Consider the following 27,542-nt stretch of genomic DNA (forward strand, 5'->3'; position numbering starts at 1 on the left):
AAGTGTGCACTTCGTGTGACTTCTCTTCTGTTAGAGTCATATCCCAATTTTAAAACGAGGTTCGGACAAGTTGCAAAGCCGGTGAAGCTTCTGTATTCCCGGTACGCTCCCCCTCCCCCCGGCTCGAGCTGTCCGCTCGGGTAAGACAGGTCTAGAACAAATAAACCCACGTTTTTAAACCTAGAATAACATAGCCTCATGGTGGATCCCTAGTAGAAACGCTTGTTTGCATCACATGCATCTGACTTTGGAGACTCAACATAGGGGTTGGGTCCATCTAGGACAGGCGCACCTGAAATCAAAAAACCATCCTGATGCATTTTTGCTTGCTACTTGCGCATTTATTTGACCCGGATTGCATGTTGACCGGCTTCTATAATAAGTGAGAAAGGGAGAAAAATCAAATTGAGGTGAGAGAGAGGAAATTACCCAAAAAACCTGGTATCCAAAATACCCCGAAACTGTGCCAAAATTTTCGAAAAAAAGAAGAAGAAAAAAGCTACTTCAAAAGTTTGTGTTTTCAGTTGCGTCAAAATTGACCGAACTACGTAAGTTTGATTCTCACTGGATGCAGGATACGTAGGCAACCCTCATCGGGTCCAACTACTTTTGCAAAAATAAACCCAAAATATGAAGTGTCGTTGTTTTGTCATAAATAAATTAGGTGCGTCATTCTTGTCCAAAATAGCCAAAAATGCCCCAAAAGGCGCCGGAAGGCTGTTTTTGCAAGAATAGCCACCTAGGATCCTTTTCAAAAATTTTGGTTGATTAACAAAAACAGCCCTGAATTTTTTTATCTTGAGGTGTTGAAGGGCTGTATTCGCAAGAATGTTTTGTTCTAAATTTTGTGAAAATGGGTGTTCTTCTCTTGAGTCAAAGTAAATCACAGTCTTTTAATCAATCACCTTAAACAAATGTGTAGGATGAGCACAATTGAAAATGAACCTTTCACAGTTCGTGAGGAAATCCCGTTAGAACTACATATGTGGTGACATGATTTGGGGGAAGTCAGCAGAAAAACTGTGATAAAAGCTTTGGGTGGTCTTGTTGGGCTTCTGAATATTAAGTCAAGGAAGGACATAATTGAGGCTTTGATACCCTTCTGGGACCCAACACATAATGTATTCCATTTTGCTGATTTTGAGCTAAATCCTACGCTTGAGGAAATAGCGAGCTACGCCGGTTTTAGTGGGAATCTCAGAAATAAATACCCAGTGGAACCTAGAACAGTGACTCCTCATAAGTTTTTGGACCTTCTAAGCATCAGTCGGGAAGTTCAAGATGGAAATTTGGCCAGGGTATTCTGCACATTCTACTTCTTGTACCGACATTACGGAAATGCCCGTGGTTTTTTAGATGCCAGATATCGGCCTTACTCATTCGGGAAACAAAGACAAGTGGGAAGCTCGGTAGGGATTGGCTTTTACAGTGGCATTCTTGGGTGTTTTTATTTTCCCAAGAAAAGATGGAAACATAGAATTGGGGCTTGTAGGGATAGTCGACTTCATGACTAAAAAAGCAAATGGCACCATTGTACCAATGATCTTGGCCGAGATTTAGCGAGCTCTAACTGTTTGGCGAGAAGGAGGAAAGTTTTTTGGAGGATGCAATATGCTTCTACAACTCTGGATGGTGGAGCACCTTTGCCACCGTCCGGGGTACATGAACTGCGGTATGACCGGTCTTCAATGCATTGAAAAACATGAACGACTGGTGGAGGGCTATGAGTTTCTGGACGGTATGGAAGCATGGTTTGCACACTTAAGCTCCCTGACTTCAAACAAGATTGAATGGGCATTCAGGTGGCTGTCGGTTAGTGAAGTCATTTATATGTCGACTGAGGTGTGTTTTCTTCTATTGATGGGTCTTCGGAGCATTCAGCCTTATGCCCCTCACAGAGTTCTACGCCAGTTAGGCTGGTACCAGACCATCCCACATGATGAGTATTTGAGTCGGCAAGTCATCGAATTGGAACCAAAAGCTGCTTTCCCAGAAGAAAAGGTGCGTCGAATTTGGCATCAATGTAGGTTCTTAGAACCAAAGACTCAGGTACGAGATTTATCCAGAGGTGAGTTGGAGCCTAGTTACACAGCTTGGTACGGTAAGAGGTCCTAAATCCATTTAGAGCCCGAACGGCCCGCAAAAAGGGCCCATGTCCAACAATTCACTGATGGAGCGCATGAGCAATGGGATTGGTTGGCAAAAAAGGCAAACTACAGAGCCACCATAAGCAAATTGGAGGGACAGATCCGAGATCTTAAATTTGACAAAAGTGTATAGGCCACAACCGATGAAGGGGAGAAGAAGAAATTGGTTCAAGAAAACAAGGCCCTTCGAGCACAGATCCAAAAAATGAGAATAGCTGCTGAAAATCAGGAAAGGAGCCGGAAGGATGAAAGACTCATAAGTAGTCTCAAGAGGAAAATAGCAGAGTGTAAGGATAATCTGGAAATATCTGAGGGTAATCTGGCGAAAGCCCGGGCACAGTTAGTGAAGAGCGCAGAGGGGCGAGCCGAGTTTGTCCGATAGTTGAAAAGGAAATACGAGGGAACATCCACCAATTTGAAGAAAAGGCTAATCATCCTCGAAAATGAGATGGCCAAGCAAGCTAAGAACTTTAAAGCAGAAAGGGAACATTGCTATGCATTAATGTCCCAGCTGGAGGAAGATATGCAACAGTTGCAAGGTCAAAACCATCGTGATGCCAAGTACTAGAAGCTAGGACTCAACAAATAGTGCGTTTGCTCCAAGAAAAGGGTATCATCAGGGAGAGGGTTAGAGCCATTGCTGACTACATCGTCATGAAATTCCAATGTGAAGACATGACTGGAACCACCTTCTTTGTTGCGGTAATGACCTTTGTTCGCCAAATAATGAGTGACCTAGAGAACCTTCAAGGGGATCTTAAGCATAGGCCTGTGGCGAGACCGACTGATGTCCCGCGGGCCCCTGGAGCAATTGAGGCATTGATATATTCATGATTTTCATTCGAATCTATATTTACATTTTCTTTGTTGGAGTCTGTTTGTCGGTTTTCGAGTCTGTACTTTCATCTTTCTGTTGGAGCCTGTTAGTCCCCCTTTTTTGAGTCTGTTAGTTTTTATGATTAAATTATGTAGGATGAGTCGTTGTAATAAAGATGTTGTTATTTTATGAAAAATTTGAAAGCCCCAAAATGTTCTTTTTTATTTATTTTTACACTTATCCCCAGAACTACGCTTGGTCTAATTCATGCGGCGTCATGATACGTTGACAATCCCCATAGGATTCGATCATAACCATGAAAAAAGAGATGAAAGAGACAAAAGAGAGAGAGAGAGAAACAAAAGAAAAGAGAGAAAACAAGAAAAGAGAGGGAAAGAAATAATGGCAAAACGAGAGAGGAAGATGAGAGAATAAAGAAAAGCAAGAATAAAGCAAAGAAAAATAGGAATGAAGAAAAAAAATGTTTAAATGAAATTCTGCATTCCGAGACCTTAAAAAGCTCTTTTAGCATCACCTCAATTTGCGTGCACAATCCGAGCGCGTAGCCGGAAAGCTTATATGTGAAAATCTGTGAAAAATAATAAATTTTGACTATAAAAATGAATTAATTTGACTTCGGTCAATGTTTTGGGTAAACGGACCCGGACCCATAATTTGACGGTCCCATAGGGTCCGTAGGAAAACATGGGACTTGGGCGTATGCCCGGAATCGAATTTCGAGGTCCCAAGCCCGAGAAATGAATTTTTGAATAAAATTATTTTCTGAAATTGTTTAAAGGAATTGGAAATGAATTTTGATTAGAACATGTTGGTATCGGGCCCGTATTTTGGTTCCGATGCCTGGTACAAGTCTTATATGTGATTTAAGATAATTCTGTGAAGTTTGGTAAGAAATGGAATCCGTTTGACGGGATTCGGACCTTAAAAGCAAAATTTGATGTTTTAAGAAGTTTTGAAATAATTCATTGATTTTGAGGTTTAATTCGATGTTAATGATGTTATTTTGGCTATTTGATCGCACAGATAAGTTCATGTGATGTTCTTGAGTTAGTACGTATGTTTGGTTTGGAGCCCCGAATTCTCGGGTGAGTTTCAGAAAGTTTTAAACTCTTAAAAAGTTGCAGGTTTTCAGTTGCTAGTATTCTAGTATTTTCTTCTTCGCGTTCGCGGGAGGACCCTCTCGAACGCGATGAGTTAATAGTGCTGAAGGAAAATTTCCTTCTACGCGAACGCAAGACCCAAGCCGCGAACGCGAAGTTTTAGGAGGTCTACCCTTCGCGAAAGTGGGCCTGGTATCGCGAACGCGAAGGCTTGTGTCCTGGTCAGGGGGAAGGGGTATTATACCTATGCGAACGCGACCACTGGGCGCGAACGGGAAGGCTCGAGGAGTTACTTCTGTGCGAACACGAGTCGATTATCGCGAACGCGAAGGTCTGTCAGGCCTAACGCATTGCGAACTCTTTGAGCTTATCGTGAACGCGAAGACCAATTTTGCCCAGTTATTTTAAAAGTCCAGAAACAGAATGCATTACGGGATTTAACCCATTTTTCACAAACTTCTTCTTCTCCACACCTCTTAGGAGATTTTTGAAGAACTTCTTCACCATAACCTCTTGGGTAAGTAATCTTTGACTTGTTTTCTTCCATTTTTATCAACACCCACTAGATTTCTAGGCCTAAAACATGAGACTAAGGGTAGAAAATTAGGGATTTGGGTAGAGTTAGGGCTTTTTGATTATTTGGGAATTTGACCTCGTTTTGGGGTCGGATTTCAAAACAAATTATATATTCGGGCTCATGGGTGAACGCGTGATCAAGTTTTGGTCCGAACCTCGTGTTTTGACCAAGCGGGCCCGGAGTCGATTTTTGACTTTTTGGGAAGAATGATGGGAAAGCTGTAATTAAGCATTGGAATTGGATTGTTTAGCGTTTATTGATGTTATTAAGTCGATTATATCTAGATACAATTGAGTTGGAGCCGAATTCAAAAGGAAAGGCGGTGTTTGAGGCTTGAGTTGGCCGTGGAAGTCCGAGGTAAGTGTTTGGTCTAACCTTAGCTTGAGGGATTAGGAGTTGTGTCTTATTTGCTACATGTTAATTGTGGAGTACGATGTATAGGCATGGGCATGAGTATCTACACGTTGGTGTCAAGCATGCCCGTGAGTCTTGTATTATAAGTGTTATGACTCCGTTGTGGTTTATTGCGCTCCATATGTTATTATCACCATTGTTCCCTTGCTGGGATGTTTGTTTGATATTAATGATCCGTTGCCGGGATGTTTGTTTTGATAGTATTGTTCCTTTGCCGGGATGTTTGTTGATATTATTGTTCCCTTGCCGGGATATTGTTGAAATATCATTGTTCCCTTGCCAGGACGTTGTTATATTGTTCTTGTTCCCTTGCCGGGATTCCTTGTGATTTTTGTTGGCTTGTAATTGGGAGCGGGTGGTACGCCTACCACAAGATATAATGAAATGGGAGCGGGTGGTACGCCTACCACGAGATAAATGAAATGGGAGTGGGTGGTAAGCCTACCACGAGGTAAATGAAATGGGAGCTGGTGGCACGCCTGCCATGAAATACATGAAATGGGAGCAGGTGACACAACTGCCACGAGACACAGGAAATGGGATTGGGTTGCACGCCTGCAATAAGATGTGAAAAGAAAGTGAAATCTGCCTTTGTTTTCCTTACTCTTGTTAGTGGTTGATTTTGACTCCTTTATAATTCTCTTGATATTCTGTTTTACCTGTTATTCCCCGAAGCATGTTTTCCCCTCCTATCTTTATTTGTTTATTTCTGTACTTCTTTTGTGTTGTATATATATTTGAACTGCACAGGTTTATTTGGTAGTCTGGTCCTAGCCTCGTCACTACTTCGCTGGGGTTAGGCTGGACACATACCAGCACATGGGGTCGGTTGTGCTGATACTACACTCTGCACTATGTGCAGATCCCAGAGTAGCTTTTGGACAGTAGCTTGGAGGCTTCCTTCAGTCCATTCGGAGACCCAAGGTAGACCTGCAGGCGTCTGCAGGCCCTGACGTCTCCCTCTGTCCCTATTTCATGTTTCATTTTCTTTTTATTCTGAAATAGTGTATTGTTATTTCTTCAGACTTTGTATGTAGCAATCTTAGATAGTTTGTGACACTGTGACACTAGGTTTTGGGTGGTTAAGGCTTAAGTATTTGTAATAGATGCAGTTTTCATAAATCTTATTGTTGTCTTCCGCTTAAATTTGAATTTCTGTTGTTACCACGTTATTGTCTTATATTTGTTAAAAAGAAATAATTGGTTAATGAAGTAATTAGATTAAAGGTTTGGCTTTCCTAGCTCACATTAGTAGGCGCCATCACGACTCTCGAGGGTGGGAAATTCGGGTCATGAAAAAAAAGAGAAGTTGCAAAATGAAAATTAGGGAAAGTTGGGATGACACAAACAACCGGTCAAATGCATAATAGGAATGGTTAAATGCTTAGGTGCATTGCATCACCAACGTGCGGTTGCCTATCTGTTAAGCCCTAATCGCTAATAAGTTTGTTGTTGTCATCAAGTTCAGGCAGGTGGTTAGTTTGTTTGGCATTCTGGCAACTCACCCGTACAACATTAGGTCCAAAGACAAGTTGATCATGGCTAACCAAGAACTGGATGCAAGTGTTATTGATCCGTCAAGGGGGGGGGGAAGAATCTGATGTTAATCTAAAAGAGGAGTTGTATAAGCTGAAACACCAGATGGCAGGGATGTACTAGGCATGCCTAAAAGGGCATCCACCACCATCCTACCCCGCCAACCCTGCTTTCGTCCCACCCCTAGCTCAATCCCAAGAACTTGCCACTGTTGATTCATCTCCAGGCTTCCCCATTTACCACAACTACCAGGGCACCACTTCCCAAATACCATAAGCACCACCACCCAAACAAGTTCCATACCCTCTTCCACCAGCCACCCCCATTTTTGTGGCACCCCCGCCCGCTACACTCTACCGATCCTCCAGTGAGACTTTATTCTAGACCCAAGATAACCAATATTATCCCCCGGAGCCTACTTTCAAGGCCCCCAAACCTTACTCCTACACTCCTCGTTTCGACCTCCTTGTTGTGACTGAGAAACCACCTAAAACCCAGAATAAGAGGAGATGTTCAGGAAGGTTAGAAGCCTGGAACAGTCGTTCAGAAGCATGCAGGGATTGGGAGTCCAGGTGAGCGTGGCCTACAAAGATTTATGTCTATTTCCTGATGTTCAGTTGCCGGTGGGATTTAAGATGCCGAAGTTTGATTTGTATGATGGGCATGGAGACTCGGTGGCCCACTTGAGGGGATTCTGCAGTAAAATGAGAGGAGCCGGTGGGAAAGATGAGTTGTTGATGACATACTTTAGCCAGAGCCTAGGTGGCTCGGCATTGGAGTGGTACACTCGTCAGGATCACAGCAGATGGTATACCTGGGATGATTTGGCCCAAGCATTTGCCCGTCATTTCCAGTACAATATTGAGATTGTTCCAGATCGTTTGTCTTTAACTAAGATTGAGAAGAAGCCTAGTGAAAGTTTCAGAGAATATGGCTTTCGCTGGAGAGAACAAGCGGCAAGAGTTAACCCCTCCGATGGAAGAGAGCGAAATGGTGGAGTACTTTCTGCAGGACCTGGAGCCCACTTACTTTGGCCATTTGATATCGGCCATAGGCAAATCGTTCATGAGGTAGTGAAGATGGGTGGTATGGTGGAAGAAGGGCTTAAATCAAGCAAAATCATGAGTTACTCGGCCATCAAGGCAACCACCCAAGCCATTCAGAACGATACTGGGGGAGTGATTGAAAAGAAGAAGAAGGAAGATGTGGCGACAATTGATTTAGGATCATGGTTTGGACCCAGGGACCCGTCACACCAATATACCCAGCCTCGACCCTATCACCAAACATACACCCAAACACCATATAATCCACCCTAGTATTTCTTCCCATCACCAGACCCTCAGATTTCTGTCCCCCATGCCCAAACATATACTCAACCTCCTGCATATGCACAATGGCATGCCCCAGCCCTACAAAACACCTAACCAACTCCACAAAATGCTTACCCACCCCCACGAGCCTACCGAAACCCTGCTGGTCCAGGATTTCGACCCAATCCAGCATTCAAAAATGAGAGGTTGCAACGAAAGAAAACCTTCACCCCATCGGGAGAATCTTATACCAGTTTATTCCATAGATTGAGGCAGTTGGATATGCTGAGGCCAATTGAGTCGAAATTGCCAAACCCTTATCTAAAGAATCTTGATTACTCCGTGAGCTGTGAATATTGTTCTGGTACTCCGGGACATGATACGGAGAAGTGTTGGCACCTGAAAAATGGCATACAGGAGCTCATTGACACAAACCGAATTGAAGTCCAAACTCCAGAGGCACCCAACATCAACCAGAACCCGTTACCAACCCATCAGGAAACAAACATGATTGAGATAGTACATAAGGGAGGGGAGCCCGAGAAGCTGTCACATACGTCATGATGATCCGATCCAGTGAGGTCAAGCCAGTTAAAACACCAACAGTTGAAAGATCAGTGAACAAGTTGAGCATGATAAATGGTGAGCCATCTGTGGTAGTCAAGAAAGGATCCCCAAGTGATATTGCAGCAAAGCAAGAAAAGTCCGAAGTGGTTGTGCTAGGAGTAGCAAACAAGCCGATCATAATTGTAGAGGGTGCCTGTACGGATCCTGTCATCATCAAGCCTGTAACCTAGTTGCCGGGAATCAGCACCAAGGCCATCCCATGGAACTATGAATGGGTGATAGTGACGTATAATGGAAAGGAAGTGAAAGAAGAAGTCAATGAGGCCCAGGGACTAACTCGTTCGGGGAGATGCTTTGCCCCGGAGGAGTTAAAGAAAGCTAAAACATCTAGAGATAACCCAGTACTAGTGAAGAAAGCAGTGACTGAAGAAGAGGCGGAAGAGTTTCTGAGAAAGATGAAGGTACAAGATTATTCCATCATGGAGCAGTTGAGAAAGACGCCTGCTCAGATCTCATTGTTGTCATTGCTAATCCATTTAGATGAGCATCGTCGGGCCTTGTTGAAAATTCTGAATGAGGCTCATGTTCCCGACAAAATTTCAGTAAACTATCTGGACAAGATCGCCAACAAAATATTTGAGGTGAACAAGGTCACCTTCTTTGATGATGAGTTGCCTGTAGAAGGTACTGAACATAATAGAGCTCTCTACCTTACGGTAAAATGTGAAGATTTTGTGGTTACCAAGGTATTAGTTGACAACGGGTCCAGTGCAAACATCTGCCCTCTCTTTACTCTGAACAAGTTGAAAGTGGATGATGAGAGGAACCACAAGAACAACATCTACGTTCGGGGATTTGACGGTGGAAGGAAATATTCAGTTGGTTATATAGTGCTTGAGTTGACAATAGGACCGGTGGAATTCACCATGGAGTTTCAGGTGCTGGAGGTAGCCGTCTCTTACAATTTGCTGTTAGGTCGACCTTGGATTCATGCCGCCAAAGCAGTCCCATCCACTCTGCACCAGGTGGTCAAGTTCGAATGGGATAGACAATAGATCATCGTGCATGGTGAAGATAACTTGTGTGCTCACAGCGATGCCTCTGTCCCATTCATTGAGGTCGAAGATGATAAAGGGCCATGGGTCTATCAAGTTTTTGAAACAGTGTCGGTAGAGACGGTTCCAGAAGGAAAATGTGTTCCAACCCCAAAGATAACCTCCGCATCAGTCATAGTGGCCTTTGAAATGCTAAAAAATGGCTTTGTGCCTGGTAAAGGTCTGGGTGCATCTCTGCAGGGTATCATACAGCCGGTATCCCTCCCTAAGAATTATGGTACGTTCGGTCTTGGATTCAAACCTACAGCGGCAGATGTGAAAAGGGCTAAAAGGTTGAAACAGAAGGCGTGGGTACTTCCAAAGCCTATTCCGCGTCTCTCCAGGTTTTTTGTTAAGCCCAGTGCTAGGAAACACCCAGTGACGACAGGTCCAAGTTATGTGGTTGACATTTATGAGGAGTTAATTAGAAGGTTCCAGAGGTTGTTTGATGATGTGAACATGGTGGAAGTTGGAGAAGGTTATAGCAAAGCGGACGTGCAGTTCGTCGGGCCGAATGCAAAGCTTAACAATTGGAAGGCTATTCCTCTCCCTACCAGGAGGGAGTCTTGGTAGTTTGTTTGTTTTCCTTTCTATCTGGGTCATTCCAGGGTTGTGACTTAGATTTTTATTTTTTTCGCTTGTTGATGTACAAACCCTATTATCCTTTATTTTCAATGAAATGCAATTTCCCATTTCCATCATTCCTGATAGTTTTATTTTTTGTTTTCTTTTCTTCTTTGTACAGTTCTTTTTATGCTGGATTCAATAACATGACATGCATGAGGAATCTTCGGCCCAGTCTTAAAATTCAATCTTATTCTGAAATAATAATCCAAGAAATAGAGTGTGTCGATGAATTAGAATATGATGAGGATAAGGCCTTTGAAGAGATTAATAAGGAATTAAGTCATTTTGAAGAAAAACCTAACCCGAACCTGAATGATACAGAAGCAATCAATCTAAGTGATCCAGATAATGTCAGAGAAATTAAGATAAGCATCTATCTTGAACCGCAAATCAGGGAAGGGATAATTAAAGCATTGTTTGAGTATAAGGATATTTTTGCATGGTCGTATGATGATATGCCCGGGTTGAGTACCGATTGGGTGGTCCATAAATTGCCAATTGATCCAACATTTCCTCCCATTAAGCAGAAGTTGAGAAAGTTCAAAATCGACATAAGTGTGAAAACCAAAGAAGAGGTCACAAAACAGCTTGATGCAAAGGTCATTCGGGTCACGCGGTATCCCACGTGGTTAGCCAATGTTGTGCCGGTGCCAAAGAAGGATGGTAAGACCAGAGTGTGTGTTGATTATCGTGATCTCAACAAGGCAAGTCCAAAGGACAATTTTCCACTACCAAATATCCACATTTTAATTGATAATTGTGCCAAGCATGAGATTGGGTCTTTTGTGGATTGCTATGCGGGGTATCATCAGATTTTAATGGACGAGGAATATTCGGAAAAGATGGCATTTATCACGTCGTGGGGAACATACTGCTACCGAGTCATGCCTTTTGGTTTGAAAAATGCTGGGGCAACTTACATGAGGGCAATGACGACCATATTCCATGACATGATACACAAGGAGATCAAGTTTTATGTGGATGATGTGATCATAAAGTCCAGGAAGCAGTCTGACCATGTTAGGGATTTGAGAAAGTTTTTCCAGAGGCTCTGTAGGTACAATCTTAAGCTCAATCCTGCAAAATGCGCATTTGGTGCTCCATCGGGGAAATTGTTGGGATTCATAGTTAGTCGGCGGGGCATTGAATTGGATCTGTCAAAGATCAAGGCTATCCAAGAATTACCACCGCCAAAGAACAAGACCGAGGCGATGCGTCTATTAGGGAGGTTGAACTACATTAGTAGGTTTATTGCTCAGCTCACGACAACTTGTGAGCCCATCTTTAAGCTGCTAAAGAAGGATGTTGCGGTCAAGTGGACTGATGAGTGTCAGGAAGCATTCGATAAGATAAAGGGGTATTTGTCAAACCCACTTGTGTTGGTCCCACCGGAACCAGGGAGACCTTTGATTCTTTACCTGACAGTCCTGGATAACTCATTTGGTTGTGTGTTGGGTCAGCATGACATTACTGGTAGGAAAGAGCAAGCCATCTACTATCTCAGCAAGAAGTTTACATCTTATGAGGGTATACTCCCGTTGAAAGAACATGTTCCGCCCTGACTTGGGTAGCACATAAGTTGAAGCATTACTTTTCATCCTACACTACTTACCTCATCTCTCGTTTGGATCCTATGAAGTATATCTTTCAGAAGCCCATGCCCACAGGAAGGCTCGCAAAGTGGCAGATCTTGCTCACAGAGTTTGACATCGTATATGTGAATCGAACGGCGATGAAAACCCAAGCTTTGACTGATCACTTGGCCGAGAACCTGGCGGACGAAGAATATGAACCTTTGAAGACTTATTTTCCAGATGAAGAGGTAATGCACATTGACGAGGTCGAGAAGGAGGAAAAGCCCAATTGGAAACTCTTCTTTGATGGGGCTGCTAACATGAAGGACATTGGGATAAGAGCTGTACTTATTTCTAAAACGGGGCATCACTACCCTGTTACAGCTCAACTTCGCTTCTATTATACCAACAACATGGCTAAGTACGAGGCATGTATTCTGGGTTTAAGGCTAGCTATAGATATGGGAATCCAGGAACTCTTGGTCTTGGGAGACTCGGACCTTCTGGTGCACCAGATTCAAGGAGAATGGGAGACGTCGTATTTCAAGCTCATACCGTATCGACAATGTCTGCATTATCTCTGTCAACGGTTTCGATCGATAGAATGCACATTCCAAGGATCCATAATGAGGTTGCCGATGCCTTGGCTACTTTGGCATCGATGTTACATCATCTAGATAAGGCTTATGTTGACCCTTTGCATATTCAGGTCCGTGATCAACACGCTTATGTAACATGGTGGAAGAAGAATTTGACGGTGAGCCTTGGTTCCACGATATCAGGGAATATATCAGGTCGGGAGTATATCCAATACAAGCCACAAGGGATCAAAAGAGAACAATTCGTCGATTGGCAAGTGGATTTTTCTTCAGTGGGGGAGTTTTGCACAAAAGAACGCCAGATCTTGGATTGTTAAGATGCATAGATGCTGGACAAGCCACGACCATTATGACCGAAGTACATTCCGGGGTTTGTGGGCCGCATGTGAGTGGGTATATTCTGGCAAAGAAGATTTTTCGAGCGGGTTATTTTTGGCTCAACATGGAGCGATATTGCATCGGTTTTGTGCGCAAGTGTCATCAATGCCAAGTACACATATATTTGATTCATTCTCCGCCGTTTGAATTGCACATAGTGTCCGCGCCATGGTCCTTTGTTGCTTGGGGTATGGATGTCATTGGACCAATTGAGCCAGCAGCATCCAATGGGCACAGGTTTATTCTAGTGGCCATTGAATATTTCACCAAGTGGGTTGAAGCTAAAACTTTCAAGTCTGTGACCAAGAAGGCAGTGGTCGATTTTGTTCATTCAAATATCATTTGTCGGTTCGGAATCCCAAAGGTGATCATCATAGATAATAGGGCTAATCTTAATAGTCATCTGATGAAAGAAGTGTGTCAACAGTTTAAGATTACACATTGAAATTCCACCCTATACCGCCCCAAGGCGAATGGAGCAGTCGAGGCAGCCAACAAAAACATAAAGAAGATACCTCGAAAAATGGTACAAGGGTCCAGGCAGTGGCATGAGAAGTTACCTTTTGCTTTCCTAGGTTATCTCGGTACTGCTCGCACTTCAGTAGGTGCAACTCCTTATCAGTATGGCACTGAGGCAGTGATACCCGCGGAAGTTGAAATTCCATCCCTTCGGATTGTTGCTGAAGCCGAGATTGATGATGATGAGTGGGTCAAAACCCGTCTGGAGCAATTAAGCTTGATTGATGAGAAAAGATTGGCGGCAGTGTGTCATGGCCAGTTGTATCAAAAGAGAATGGCGAGAGCATACAAAAAGAAGGTGCGTCCCCGTAAATTTGAAATGGGTCAGCAAGTATTGAAACGTATCCTTCCACATCAAGCTGAAGCAAAAGGCAAGTTCGCCCCAAATTGGCAGGGGTCGTTCATCGTAACGAGAGTGTTGTCCAATGGCGCTTTGTATTTAACAGATATAGAAGGCAAATGTGTAGACATGACTACCAATTCTGATGCAGTCAAAAGATATTATGTATGATTTCTATGGTTTAAATTGTGTTTGTTTGTACTTGGCATGTGTTTGAAGATTGGAATGACGAAGGCATTTTGTTCTGCTATCTAAACACTTTATCCTTTATTACCCCTTTTGAGCCTTATTTATTTCCTTTCATACCCCTATTTGGAATCAGTAGCGAAATTCAGAAAACACGAACGCAAAATGGGAAAAAATGAAAAGAAAGAAAGGAAGAGAATAGAAAAGAAAAGAAGAGAAGAAAAAGAAAAAAGAAAGAAAGAAAGGAAAGAAAAATAAAAAGGAGAGAAAGAAAGGAAAAGAAATGAGAGGAGTAACAACTACAAAGCAATTCCTATGATACGAACTACGTTCGACCTGATTCCTTTTAAGGATACGTAGGCAACCTCACAGTTCGGTCCCACCAAAATAAAAATCTAAAAGTCCCCAAATAGAGAAACTGGGGCAGAAAGTTGTGGTTGTTATAAGAAATCTGATTCCATGAGTTATAATTTTGAACCCATTCAAGCTGTTTTGAGCTTTTGTGATACCTTTTCCTTCTAACCAAAAGCCCACATTACGGTCCAAAGAAAGACCTTCCGATCAGTCTTCGAGAGATGCCAAATCGAGCAAGTAGAGGTAATTCATATCAGGGGCAACACTCCGTTCTGAGCAAGAAAATGACAAATGAGAGAGTCTTATTGGTGAAAACCCTCACGGGCACCGTAAGGCGATGGAAAGCTGAGAGAAAATGAAAATGAGATAGTCTTATTGGTGAAAACCCTCATGGGCACCGTAAGGCAATGGAAAACTGAGAGAAATTAAATGAGAAAGTCTTATTGGTGAAAACCTTCACGGGCACCGTAAGGCGATGGGAAGCTGAGAGAAATTAAAATGAGAGAATCTAATTGGTAAAAACCCTCGTGGGCACCGTAAGGCGATGAGAGTTGAGAGTTAAACAAATGAGATAGGTTTGTTGGTGGAAACCTTTTAGGGCACCGCAGGCTGAACAAGGTCAGTGATTTGGCGAAAAAATTGGGTTATGGAGATCTCGGGGCATAAAGTATGACCACTGAAAGGTGATTGGTTGAATAGGCTGGGCTGATTAATCCAAAAGGCATGTCATGATCATTGGTGCCAGCTATTCTGCTCGGATGAATCTCTTTTATTTTTTCCCTCTCAAACAGTCATCCAGTTTTGGTTCTTCTTCTTTATTCCTAACTCTCAAAGTCATTGCATTTTATTTCTTTTGGGTTTATTTATCTAAGATATTTCCAATGTCAGTGTTGTTTAAGCAAGTGAGAAGAGATTTCAAAGCTTACTACCAACTGCCAAATTGCACAAAGCAAAGTGCGGCCAAAGCACACCAGCGATAGCATGATGTAAAGTGGGAAATAAGGTGTCGGTGAAAGTTCCATTGGTAAAATGGTTTAGTAATCTTGCGGGAAACACAAAGGTTCAGGTAAAAGGGTCAGAAATGTAAAACAACGGTTTGGGTGTAAAGCACTCTGGTCATCCAAGGTCCTGCAGTTGAGGGTCATAGAAAGTCAAAAAGGTTCTTGGCCATTTCAAGGCAACCAGGCAAAGCAAAGCTCTGCAGCGGAGAGGCCACCTTCAGTAAGAATGCTACATGCTAACCACCATGTTTTAAACTGACAAGATTTTTCTTTGATTTGAAACAGGGGCAGAAAATTCCGTTTGTTTTGAGAAACCTTTCGTAAAGAAAGCAAGTACCAGACAGGTTCGACCGTAAATCCTCAGGACCCTCCTGGGCAACGGGACCTAGTTAAAATGCAAAACATTCATGCGTAACAGGATCTAGCATAAGTTTTACCTTGAGGAAATATAAGTTGGCTTTGAAGTTTCATTCTTAGGATAAGATTCAATTCGAAATTTTCAGGACCCTCCTGAATAATGGGACTTAGATTTAAGACCTCCATTAGATAACAAGATTTAGCGTAAGTTCTGTCGTTGGGAAATATAATTTAGCCTTAAAATTGTCACTCTTAAGATGAGATTTGATTTTAATTTTCAGGACCCTCCTGGATAATGGGATTTAGTTCAAGATCATCACAGATAACAAGATTTAGCGGAAGTCATACCTTTAGGAAATATCATGTAGCTTAAAAACTGTCAGTTAACTAGGAATTTTCAGGACCCTCCTGGATAATGGGATCTAGCTTTCAAATTCTTAGAGATATTTGGTAACATGATGTGCCCAGCTACCAAATTGGGGCAAGCGATTTTCTTTGTTTTGTCTATTCTGTTGTAATCAGGCACCTACTTGGAGAGCAAGGGAGAACAATACAAGTTTCAAGAATGGAAAGCAGTTCAGGTTCAAGCAATCAAGTACCCACCTGGAGAAACAAGGGAAGATAGTTTAAAGGAAAAACAGTCACAAGAGGAAGTAGTTCAAGTTCAGCAATCAGGGGCCACACCTGGAGAACAAAGGGAAAACAAATCAAGTTCCTAGGAAAAACAATTAAAGTTTTGGCAATCAAGCGCCCACCTGGAGAACAAAGGGAAAACAATTCAAGTTTCAAAGGAAAGGAATACAATTCAGGTTCAGCAGTCAGGAGTCCACCTGGAGAACAAAGGGAAGAGCAGTTAAAGTTTTGGTAATCAGGAGCCCGCCTGGAGAACAAAGGGAAAAGCAGTTGAAGTGTTGGTAATCAGGAGCCCACCTGAAGAACAAAGGGAGAAGCGGTTCAAGTGTTGGTAATCAGGAGCCCATCTGGAGAATAAAGGGAGAAGAAATTCAAGTGTTAGTAATCAGGAGTCCAACTGGAGAACAAAGGGAAGATCAATTCAAGTGTCGGTAATCAGGAGCCCACCTGGAGAACAAAGGGAAAAGCAATTCAAGTGTTGGTAATCAGGAGCCCACCTGGAGAGCAAAGGGAAAATCAATTCAAGTGTTGGTAATCAAGAGCCCACCTGAAAAACAAAGGGAAAAGCAATTCAAGTGTTGGTAATCAGGAGCCCACCTGGAGAATAAAGGGAAACAGTTCAAGTTTTAAGGAAAAACAATGCAAAAGTTGGTAATCAGGAGCCCACCTGGAGAACAAAGGGAAAACAATTCGAGTATTGGTAATCAGGAGCCCACCTGAAGAACAAATGGAAAACAAGTCAAGTTTCGGAGGAAAGGAAGATAATTCAAATGTTGGTAATTAGGCGCCCACCTAGAAAACAAAGGGAAAGCAGCAATGTTCAAAGGAAGACGGTTCAAGTTCAGCAATCACGCACCCTCCTGGAGAACAAAGGGAAAGCACCTCAGAATACAATTCAAGACAGCAACAAAGGAAGCTCACCCAGAGAGTACAAGTCAGCAGGGCAGCAGAAACTGCAAGTTCAAATTTGAAGATATAGATAGGATTCTTGTAATTCATAGATCATAGTTTAGTCTAGCTTCTTTTGTCTTGGTGTAATAAGGAGTTCAGCAAGAAATAACAGCAGCAGTAACAATGAAATCACAGCTTCCTGGTAGTCCCGGCTACCGAAACTTCCGAACTATATTGACCTGATTCCTTTATAGCCAAGGATATGTAAGCGACCTTGGAAGCAGGGTGCGGTCAAATCTTTTCAAAATGCTTCCCACGGAGTATTCCAACGGGCAAAAATCGCTCGTATCCGCTCACTTTATCTTTGCACGAAAACTTTTCGTGTTTTCGAGCAAAGAGGGACAGCTGTGAGCACGTGATTTTTGCCCTATATGAATTACTCCCATAAATTCAAGAAAACAAATTTTTTCCATTATTTGCAATTTTGTGGATTTTTTGTAGGATTTTTGTTAATTGTTTGCATTTTTCTATGCATGTTTTGTTTTATTTAAATTATGAAAAATACAAAAAATACCCTGCATTGCATTTGAGACTTATTTTTACATTTTAAGTCAATTATTAAATTATTTATTTTATTAAAAATAAAAATCACAAAACATGGCTCACTTTGCTTTTTTTAATTTTTTAATTTTAAATTTTTTGTAGTTCTTCTTTTAATTTAGGAGTTAATTAATTTTTTAAATACTATGATGAGTAATTAGTTAATTTGGTAAATTAATCTATTTTAAGAGTTAATTTAGGTTTTAAATTAATTTGAAAAGGAAAAGAAAATTGGAAATTAAAAAAAGAAGGGAAAAAGAGATTAAAGGGCTTTTAAAGCCAATTCAGCCAGGCGCAAATGAATTTCCCTAGAACCCGTTTAAGTCCGGCCCAAACCCATGCCCTTTACCCGGTCCAAACCATCTTGTTTTTAGACAATTCAAACAACGTAGTATAGGGCCAATACTACGCCATTTGGAGTTTATTTGTTTTAAATCAATCCTGGCCTTCCGTTCCATCTTATCTAACGGCCGAGAACACCTCCCCCATTTTGTTTAAGACTGTCCAGACACCCTCCCAAACAACCTAAGACCAAACTCACTTCTCAGTCTCTCTCGGCTCTGACCCTAAACCCTAGCGCCGCCCTAAAAAACTTCCACCATTTCCACCGGCGATTGACCTCCAAACCCTCTCAAATTTCGACCACACCACCATCACTCACCCTCAAGTCCCAAACCACTGATGTATCTCCCCAAAACCTCACCAAATCTAACCAGTTCTAGATCTAAAAAAGAAGGAAAAAGAAAATCTTCCAAAATCTCCGAGTTTTCCTTGAACGATTAGGGTTAAAATTGGTGTTACTCGTCTGTTCTTAACAAGAACACGAGATTAATGCCAATTTCGGCTCAAAATCGAAAGTGTTGAATCTGTCCAAGTCCATTGTCCATCCTCTTATTCTAGGTATTTTCCGGCCATTTCTCTTTCTTTCATCTTTCGTTTTATTCTCATTCTCATCTTCTTCTGATTCTTTCTTGTTTTTTTTTTCTCTTTTTCAAATCGTTTCTGTATGCATGCTAATTTTAAATTACTTTTAGTCAGCATTTTGTTTAGTTAGCTTGTTTGATTTTGTTGTTTGATTTTGCTTCAATTTCCTCCTATTTTGTTTTCTTTGGATTCATGGCTTCAGGAGTTCCCTATAACTCCGTTGGCCCAGTTTCTTGATTGGTTTTCTGATTGGTTTTGGAATTAAACGTTGGGTTTCATAGGTTAAAAGCCCAAAGTGGGAAGAGTCAGTCCGGGGTTTGCAAGCCCAGGGTCTATGGTTGATTGTTGGGTCAACTTGACCCATGTTTAGTCTGATGGTAAATAACATGGGATTAAAGGGTATTTGGGGGATTTTAATTGAGAGAATCTTTAAAAACTGAATGGGAAGCTTCCAGGAAAGAGGGGTTTGGTCAGTTTCAGTATTTGGTTTAAAAATTCCGGGTTTAAAAGTATAAAAATGAAAATTGGGGAAAGGTTGATTGTTAAAATGGTAAAACTATTTCGGCTGCCCTAAGTTTATCTATATAAGGTTGTTTTCAGCAGATTTTAGGGGGGAAAATACTGAAAATTAAGAAATGGCTGAGTTTTTAAAACCCTAAAAGAATAATGAAATTTCCTGCATTTCTTTGTTTGGAATTGGTTTTGGTTTTGCCCTTATCCTTCATAGTTAGTCAGATTTGTTTAAACCTTCAAAGTATTGCTGGTGTCTGGGCTACAAATGGTTTGAGGAAGTTTGAACTTTGCTATGTTTGATCTACTGATTCACTCAGTCTGTTGCTACTGCTGAAATCTCCATTTTCATTTGGTTTTCTTTGATATTCAGGTACCCCTCTTGGACCCTATTGAATATTGAAGCTCAAAATTGGAGCATGTAATCGATTTTGGAATTTAAGACTAGTATCAGTTAATTTTGTCAGAATCTAGCTTGTTTTCTGCATTACCTTAGGCTATACTGCATGAGTTACTGGATTTACCCTGTTGTTAACAGTATTTTAAGGCTATGTTAAACTTTAACTTAGCATGTAAGTCCAGTGCTTTTTTTAGTTAGTTTCTTCTTGTCATGTATTTGATTTTGGGACTGTTATGACCAAGATTCGATTTAGGACTTTATCTCATTCAAAGTATTGGCAATTGGCTACTTAATGATTGTAGTTATTTGGGATTTTTCTTTCTTTCGAAGGCTTTTGAATTTGAACTTATGTAGTTGTACTGTTAAGCATGATGATAGGACTGAAGATTAGTCCTTGAGTAAAACTTCATAAATGAACTTCTTATGTTGATTAATAGCGTGCCTAGTGGAATTTTTGTTTAAGATTAACAAGTAGTTTTATAATTTAGATCCTATGATTAGCATGAATGGTAACATTGTTTTAAAAATCTTTAACATGATTATTCTTATTACATGATTCTCGAAATTCATTTGGTATTCTGTTGGGTGTAATGTAGTCAATTGGGCCTTGTCAAGGCCTGACTATTTGATACACTATCGTCTGTCCCCAATGTGTATTTTAAGCAATCTCGTTAAGGTTGTGCAATTGGGTTGTTGTCGTTGGCCCAGTTATACCTAAAGTACCCCCTTGTCGATTACACTCTCAGTCTGGGCCTCATGTTGAGCCCAGTTTGCTCTTGTGTTTGGTCGCAGAATCGGCACACTACAATTGGGCCTGCTGCCAGCCTAGGCCCTTCAGATAATCAAATACTCGACTCATTTCAACGCAAGTCTTTCATTTATTTAGGCTTAGATTAAAAATCAACTTTGAATAAATCCGAGTTCCTTTAGTCTTCTTTAATTAATTAGACTCCTTTTACTTAGGTTGAGGTGTACCATATTAAATAACACCAATAGCTTATGGCCCTCATAATTCTAAACTAAGAAATCATTCGGACAATTAGACTTGAGGCGTGCCATATTGAGCAAGCTATAATCTACGCCCCCAAAAGATTAGTTCAAACATCCTTTGAAAAAATAGACTTGAGGTATGCCATTTCAGTAAATAAGTCATGGCCCTCTTATAATTGTTACTAACTTCTTAAAATCGGGGTGTGTCATGAATTAAACTTTCCATGGCCCTCACAAACTTAGTTATTAATTTGAATTTTCGTAGTTGGTTTAGGCTCATTCTATAAATGGATTTTCTTTTATTTATTAACTTCGGGTGCACATTTCATGTGACCCAAATTCATTTCTTAACAATGTTAAATAGAACGTGTCGTGAACCGCGGGTGCATTTCATGTGGCGTGATTCAAGGCATGTTTTAAATAACGTTGAATCTTCATAAAATAATTAAAAACGGTTATAGAACTAAAAATGTATCATAGGCTAAAACATGTTTTAAAATCAAATAAATAGGCCAATAATAACAGTTGAGCGACTGTGCTAAAACCACGGAATCTGGGAATGCCTAACACCTTCTCCCGGGTTAACATAATTTCTTACCCGGATTTCTATGTTCGCGGACTGTAAAACAGAGTCAATCTTTCCTCGATTCGGATTTTTTAAACCGGTGACTTGGGACACCATAAATTATCCCAAGTGGAGACTCTGGAAAATAAATAAATAATCTCGTTTCGATTGTCACTTAAATTAGAAAAAACCCCCTTATACTCCTTCCGGGGGTAGAAAAAGGAGGTATGACATTGAGCTAAGTTGAAGCAGGGTCTAAGTTGATCAAAAGCACAGAGTTTGTTATCATCAAAAAGGGGGAATTTGTTAGCCCAAGTGAAGGTTTGTTTTGAATATTGTCAAAGGAAGCTCAGGCATGAACCAGGTTCATCCCTTGTGTGCATAGACACGGGTAGTCACGACCTAGTTTTCCCTCCGTTGGGGTATCGTGATGGCACCTAGTCTTGGGGATTAGGCAAGCCTAACTTTTTCTGAATAACAAAAATAATAGAAGAACATCTAACAATTTGAAATAAAAATCTCTACAAAATTTACAATTCCCAAAACCGATGGTATAAGTCATAAGCTCTACAGAGTTTGCTACAATTCTACAACAGTTTGGAAATAAGTAAAATAATGTGAATATAAAATAGGAAGGTGACTCCGAAGCCTGCGAACGCAACAACAAGTTTACAAAAAAGATGTACAGAAGTGTAGTATGAGCACACCACAGCAGTGCCCAGTAAGTATCAAGACTAACCTCGGTGGAGTAGTGACGAGGAACAGTCGAGACACCCACTGGTCTAATAAACTGAACAATTGTAAGTATAGAAACAACATAATATGATATCGACATAAAGACTACACAATATGGATAACAATACAGTAATTGCAATAAGAAAGGAAACAACAAGTATCAGTGGAATACCATAAAAATGACACAGAAGAGTGAATGGAAACATAACCTAAATCTGAAATCATAAAAACAACAAGGACAAGTAATAATTCAGCAACTATGACCGCTTTCATATCATGTTTTAGTCAATAAATTCCACGAGGTACCGAACCTCGGTCAAATCACCACTCACGGGTCTCAATACCTGAACCCTAACACTTGGAATCTTGTGCCCTCATTTCACCTCATAACTGTACTGACGACTCACGTGCCGAATAGAGTTATTCTCACATAGAACGCAAGTAACAAGGGTGTGCATCTACACTCAATAATATCAAGAAAACCTCTGAGTGCTTAACTAACTGTATGCTTGTACAAGTGTCCTAACATAGTTCATACCAGCAAATGAGCATAAGGAAAAGAACAGACAACACGTAGAATATTTCTCACAATTTACACCAGATAAATCTAATACAGGTAAGTGTACCACTACATAGATATCAACAAGAATGCCCCCAAGCTATCACAAATCATCACAAATCAATCCCTGACATAGCCCAGCTTGTCTAGCCACGTGTGCAATAGTAAAGTAAATGCCCCCCTTATCTCACCACACGTGCATAATAATGTTCCCACCTAGTCTCGCCACATGAGCAACCTATATATATATATATATATATCCCGCCTTATCACACCGCATGTGCAAATATCAATAGTAATAACAGCACGGCAGAAGCCTTGGGCAATCCCATGACAACAACCGCACGGAAGAAACCTCGTGCATCACAATGTCAATAAACGCAAAGCAGAAACCTCGTGCATCACCACAACAAGTACAATAGTGACAATGACAATAATACAAAATACGGCAAGTAAATCAATGCAAGAACTTTAAATCACAAAGAAACGGTAGAACCGGTTCATAAGGAATAACCACAGTAAAGAATACTAAGCGTAAAGATAACAGCTCAACAAGGAAAAACTAAAATGTAGCAACGACCCCACAATATACAATTCAGCAACAAGGAAGCTAACACGATTCAAATAATTCCAAATAAAGACAAGTCAACTACGATATAGGATATCAAAAGTTCTTTTAAGGTTGAACAATTACGAATGATATTCAATAACTCAATTAAGGATAAGCAACGAAAAGATAATCATAACCTCAATTAAGACTAAACAATTATAGGATGAGATAATAATAATTTCAAATAAAGATAAGTAGATATGAAAAGATAGCATGACAATAGAAAAGGAAAAATCTTCACTTAAGTCAAATAAGAATAGAATAGGAAATAAGAGTGCATCCTAAAGCAACTAATTCTAATTAAAATATGTAGAGGTGAAACTAGTAAATAGGAACTCAATCATATCAAGAACACTTCATACTTAGTGAATATAAGGACCTAAGAACCCTAAAACACCAACTATCCACAAAAAAGTCCGAGCACGCACTCGTCACCTTGCGTACACGGACTACAATCAACATAGAAGACACAAATCCTCAGGGAAAGTCCCCTACACAAGGTTAGGCAAGATAATTACCTCAAAAAAGACAAACTGATACTCAAAAATGAACTTCTCGGGTGAAATGGCCTCCAGACGGCTTAAATCTAATTAAAATAACTTCAAAGTACAAATAAAACTCATAAGAAACTACTCCGGATCATAAAGACTAAATCTTTGCAAAAATCCAAAAATCGGTCCAAAAGCCCACCCCCAGGCCCGCACCTCGGAACCCGACAAATTTTACAAAACCCGAACACCCTTCCAATATGAGTTCAACTATACAAAAACTATCAAATTCCGATACTATTTCATCCTTCAAATCATGAATTTTCATTTTGAAAATTTTCTTTAAAAACCTCCATTTTCCTCAACTCAAAACACAAATTAAATGATAAAAATAAAGACAAATCATGGAATATAATAAATTTTAGGTGAAGAACACTTTCCCAATCTATTTGCTTGAAAAACCCAGAAAGAATCACTCAAAACCGAGCTCTACAAGTCAAAATATGATGAAAATAGCCTAACCCTCGATTTGAAAAACTTATAATCTGCCCAGGTCTGAAAGCATCGCGAACGCGGAGAAAGGCTCGCATTCGCAAAGAAGAAAGATGAGGTTGTCCAGAAAAACCCTTCGCGAGCGCGAGGGAAGGAGTGTGAATGCGAAGAACAAGGAACGGAACCTACGCGAACACGGGTGGCTAATCGCGAACGCGATGAAGGGGAAAGCAAACATTCGTGAACGTGAGTGGTTGAACGTGAACGCGAAGAATGATCTCAAGGTGGTCAGCAGAGACACTTCGCGAACGCGGAAGGAGCTTCGCGATCGCGAAGAAGAACACCAGAAAAACAGAACAGCAGATAAAAAATAGGATGAATTGACCTGTAGCCCACCCACAACACATCCGAGGCCCCCGGGACCCCGTCTAAACACACAAACAAGTTCCTTAACCTAACACAGACTCGCTCGGGGTTTCAAATCACATCAAACAACGTCGAATATGCAAATCGCGCCAAGAATCGAGCTTATGAACTTCCAAATCTTCCAACTTCTAAAACTCGTGCCGAAACCTATCAATTCAATCCGGAATGACGCCAAATTTTGCAGACAAGTCCCAAATGACATAACGGAGTGTTCCAACTCTCAAAATCGCATTCCAACCCCGATATCACAAAATTCAATTGTTGGTTAATCTTCTCCATCTTCCAAACTTCAACTTTTCCAATCTTCGCCGAAATGCTTCAAATTTAACCTACCACTTCCAAATCCAAATCCGGACACACGCCTAAGTCAAAAATCATCATGCGAAGCTGCTGGCATCATCCAAAACTCATTCCAGAGCCATTTACTCAAAAGTCAAATTCCGATCAAATTCTCACCGCTTAAGCTTCCAAAACTAGATTCCTTCTTCTAATTCGACTCCGAATCATCCGGTAACTGAATATTAATCATGCACGCAAGTCGATACAAATAATATGAAGTTGTTCAAGACCTTAAGCCGCCGAACAGAGCTTAAATTCTCGAAACGACCGGTCGGTCGTTACAGGCAGATTCGAGCATGTGAGATGCATGTGAAGGACATAAGCTTAACTCGGTACAACTGATATCTCTTGATCGAAAAGGTTAGATAGTTGATAAGGAGAAGGACTCTTTACTCAAAGAGAACACTATCCAAGATGAGGGAGGAGTTAGAAGTTGAGATCAACTAGAACTCTTCCACCAAGGAAGAGTAGCATTAGAACTCTAGTTATTTTCTACTCTACTAACTCTATAAATCGAAGGATGTTCTCATTTTATAGGTATACACAAAAGCATAAGTTAAACGTGAATTGAGAGCAAAATAAAAAGACATTTTGCAAGCAGTTCGTGTGTGATTCAAGTGTGCAAACCTGAAGCTATATGAACCAGATAGAAGAACTGGTTCCAAGTGTATGTCTTTTATCCTAGTTCAATTGTAGTAGGTATTTTCTTATTGTACCTTTTAGCTTTATCTAGAGGCAATTGTAATAGGTACTCAGAGTATTCAAGTTAGAGTTAACTTGAAGTTGTCACAACAGTTAGAGGCTATTTGCCACAACGAGATTAGAGTTAATCATAGGTTTACAAAGGCGTTTTGTAAATGCAGTTTTTGGCTCAGTTATTTAGTGGAGAGTTTGGGAAAATCCTACTGAGAAGTAGGTCGTGGTTTTTTCACCTTTTAAGCCAGGTATTTTCCACGTAAAATACTTGTGTTCTTTACTTTCCGCATTTACTATTTCAGCAATAGTAAGTTAAGGAACACTTTGAAGAACCGGATCTTTCCATAATCGATTTAAGCGAAAAATTGAACACCACACAAATTACCCCTCTTGTGTGGATTGAAGTTAAAACATCAGTAACCTTTCTCAAAGTTATTTGAATTACATATTTTTGCATTGGATAACATTTTCACTTCGTCTCAACCATTCTAAATTTCTCTTCAAGAGCTTTTTCTTATTGCAATTAGAGGTTCATCAATCCTGAAATTAGCAAGAGGCATTTTGAGACTTTATTTGTAATCATTGTGCATTATCATTCAGGTGAAAGAACATTGAAAAGATGAAAATTCCTTTTAAACAAGTACTCCCTTCGCCCACGTTTACTTGTTCACTATATTAAAATTGGATTTTACTAACTTACTATATAATTATAATAGGTTAGCATTGTATATATATTTGACTCCTCCAAAGTACCCCTAAAAATACATACCACCACATTTAATATAGTGACTTTTTGGTCTTTAATCCCTAATCCCTAAATTCCATCTCCCCCTTTCCATTTCTCTCCCATTTTGCTCCCCGATTGAACTCCAACAAGCCCAATCCTATATTTCTGCTCCTTTCTCCTCCTCAATCTTCTTGTAGCCTGTAGATGCAATTCGACATGACCTTCCAATGATATAAAAATTATAGACACCAAAGAGAGGTTAAAAGCTGTGAGTAAAACATCAAACCTAATTTTGATTAAATAAAATTTTGGCAAAACTTTCCGATGAATAACGGCGTCCTAAATAGTGCATCGTAAGAAGTGCTCTCCAACTTTCAATGGTGGGAGAGAAGTATTCTGTAAACGGAAAAGAAAAAAGTGTTGAATTCTTTCCTGACAGAATCAAATACTTCTAAGTATTGGGTATTATAATTAAAATCAAAAAGCAAAAAAATTTATGTACCCCATAATATGATTAAAAAAAAGAGAGGCACTAAAAACATAGTAGAATCTTGCAAACGTGTCCTCCCAGTTGCTCGTCCGAAGAGTAGTAGGAAAACGCAAGAGAAAAATTTAGTGGTTAAGGACCAAAAAGTCATTATATTTAACGTGTTGGCATTTATTGTTAGGGGTATTTTAGAGAAGTCAAATGTATATACAATGCTAACATATTACAAATGTGTAGTAGGTTAGCAAAACCATTAAAAATAGATATTTACTTTTACTTGTCCAATTAAGATATCAATAAATAATTTACCATTTTATACTTTTTATTAAGTACTCCCTCTGTTTAATTTTAAATGACACATTTTTCTTATTAGTCTCTTTCAAAAAGAATGACACATTACTATATTTGGGATACTTTTCGTTTTACCTACTATACCCTTCATTGGAAGCTTTTATAGCCACAAAATTATCATGATCCCATAAACTTTTCTCCCTTTAAACTTTTAAGACCATATATTTCAAAAGTTTTCTTTCTTTTCTTAAACTTTTGCAAAGTCAAAGCACATCATCTAAAGTGACGGAGGGACTACTGCTTATTTCCAATTTATTTTGCAACATATAATAAATAAGGGTAATATAATAAAATTATCATGTTATTTATTGTTTCTTAAGGGATTTGTCATGTTAATAGTGGACAAATAAACTTAGACCGGTGGACGGATGGAGTATTAGCAATCTTCAAATTAAGTACTTGACCTGATATTTCAAAACTTTAGGTGCCAAAGTTTCCTCCTTTGTTTCCAATTTGCATAATGCATTCTTTTAGTATTCAAATTTAAGCCAAATACCAAATAATGATAAAGCTACCTAAGGGGTTCTTCGTAAATTAGATAGTTTGGATGGATATCAAGTTTGCTTAATTACAATTTCAACATATTCTTCAGCTAGTG

The 27,542-nt window shown here is 40.2% G+C and overlaps 1 protein-coding gene across 1 annotated transcript; it reads left to right on the forward strand.

Annotated features, from left to right (window-relative positions):
• Nucleotides 1–8,485: 8,485 nt before the first annotated feature.
• Nucleotides 8,486–11,775, forward strand: LOC138878541 (uncharacterized). Its single transcript, XM_070158228.1, has 5 exons — nucleotides 8,486–8,687; nucleotides 9,033–9,462; nucleotides 9,586–10,155; nucleotides 10,332–10,812; nucleotides 11,674–11,775. Exons 1-5 carry the CDS (start codon nucleotides 8,486–8,488, stop codon nucleotides 11,773–11,775), a joined length of 1,785 nt encoding a protein of 594 aa, XP_070014329.1.
• The last annotated feature ends 15,767 nt before the right edge of the window (nucleotides 11,776–27,542 follow it).

The sequence above is a fragment of the Nicotiana sylvestris genome, chromosome 9 (assembly GCF_000393655.2).
Source record: "Nicotiana sylvestris chromosome 9, ASM39365v2, whole genome shotgun sequence".
Taxonomy (NCBI): Eukaryota; Viridiplantae; Streptophyta; class Magnoliopsida; order Solanales; family Solanaceae; genus Nicotiana; species Nicotiana sylvestris.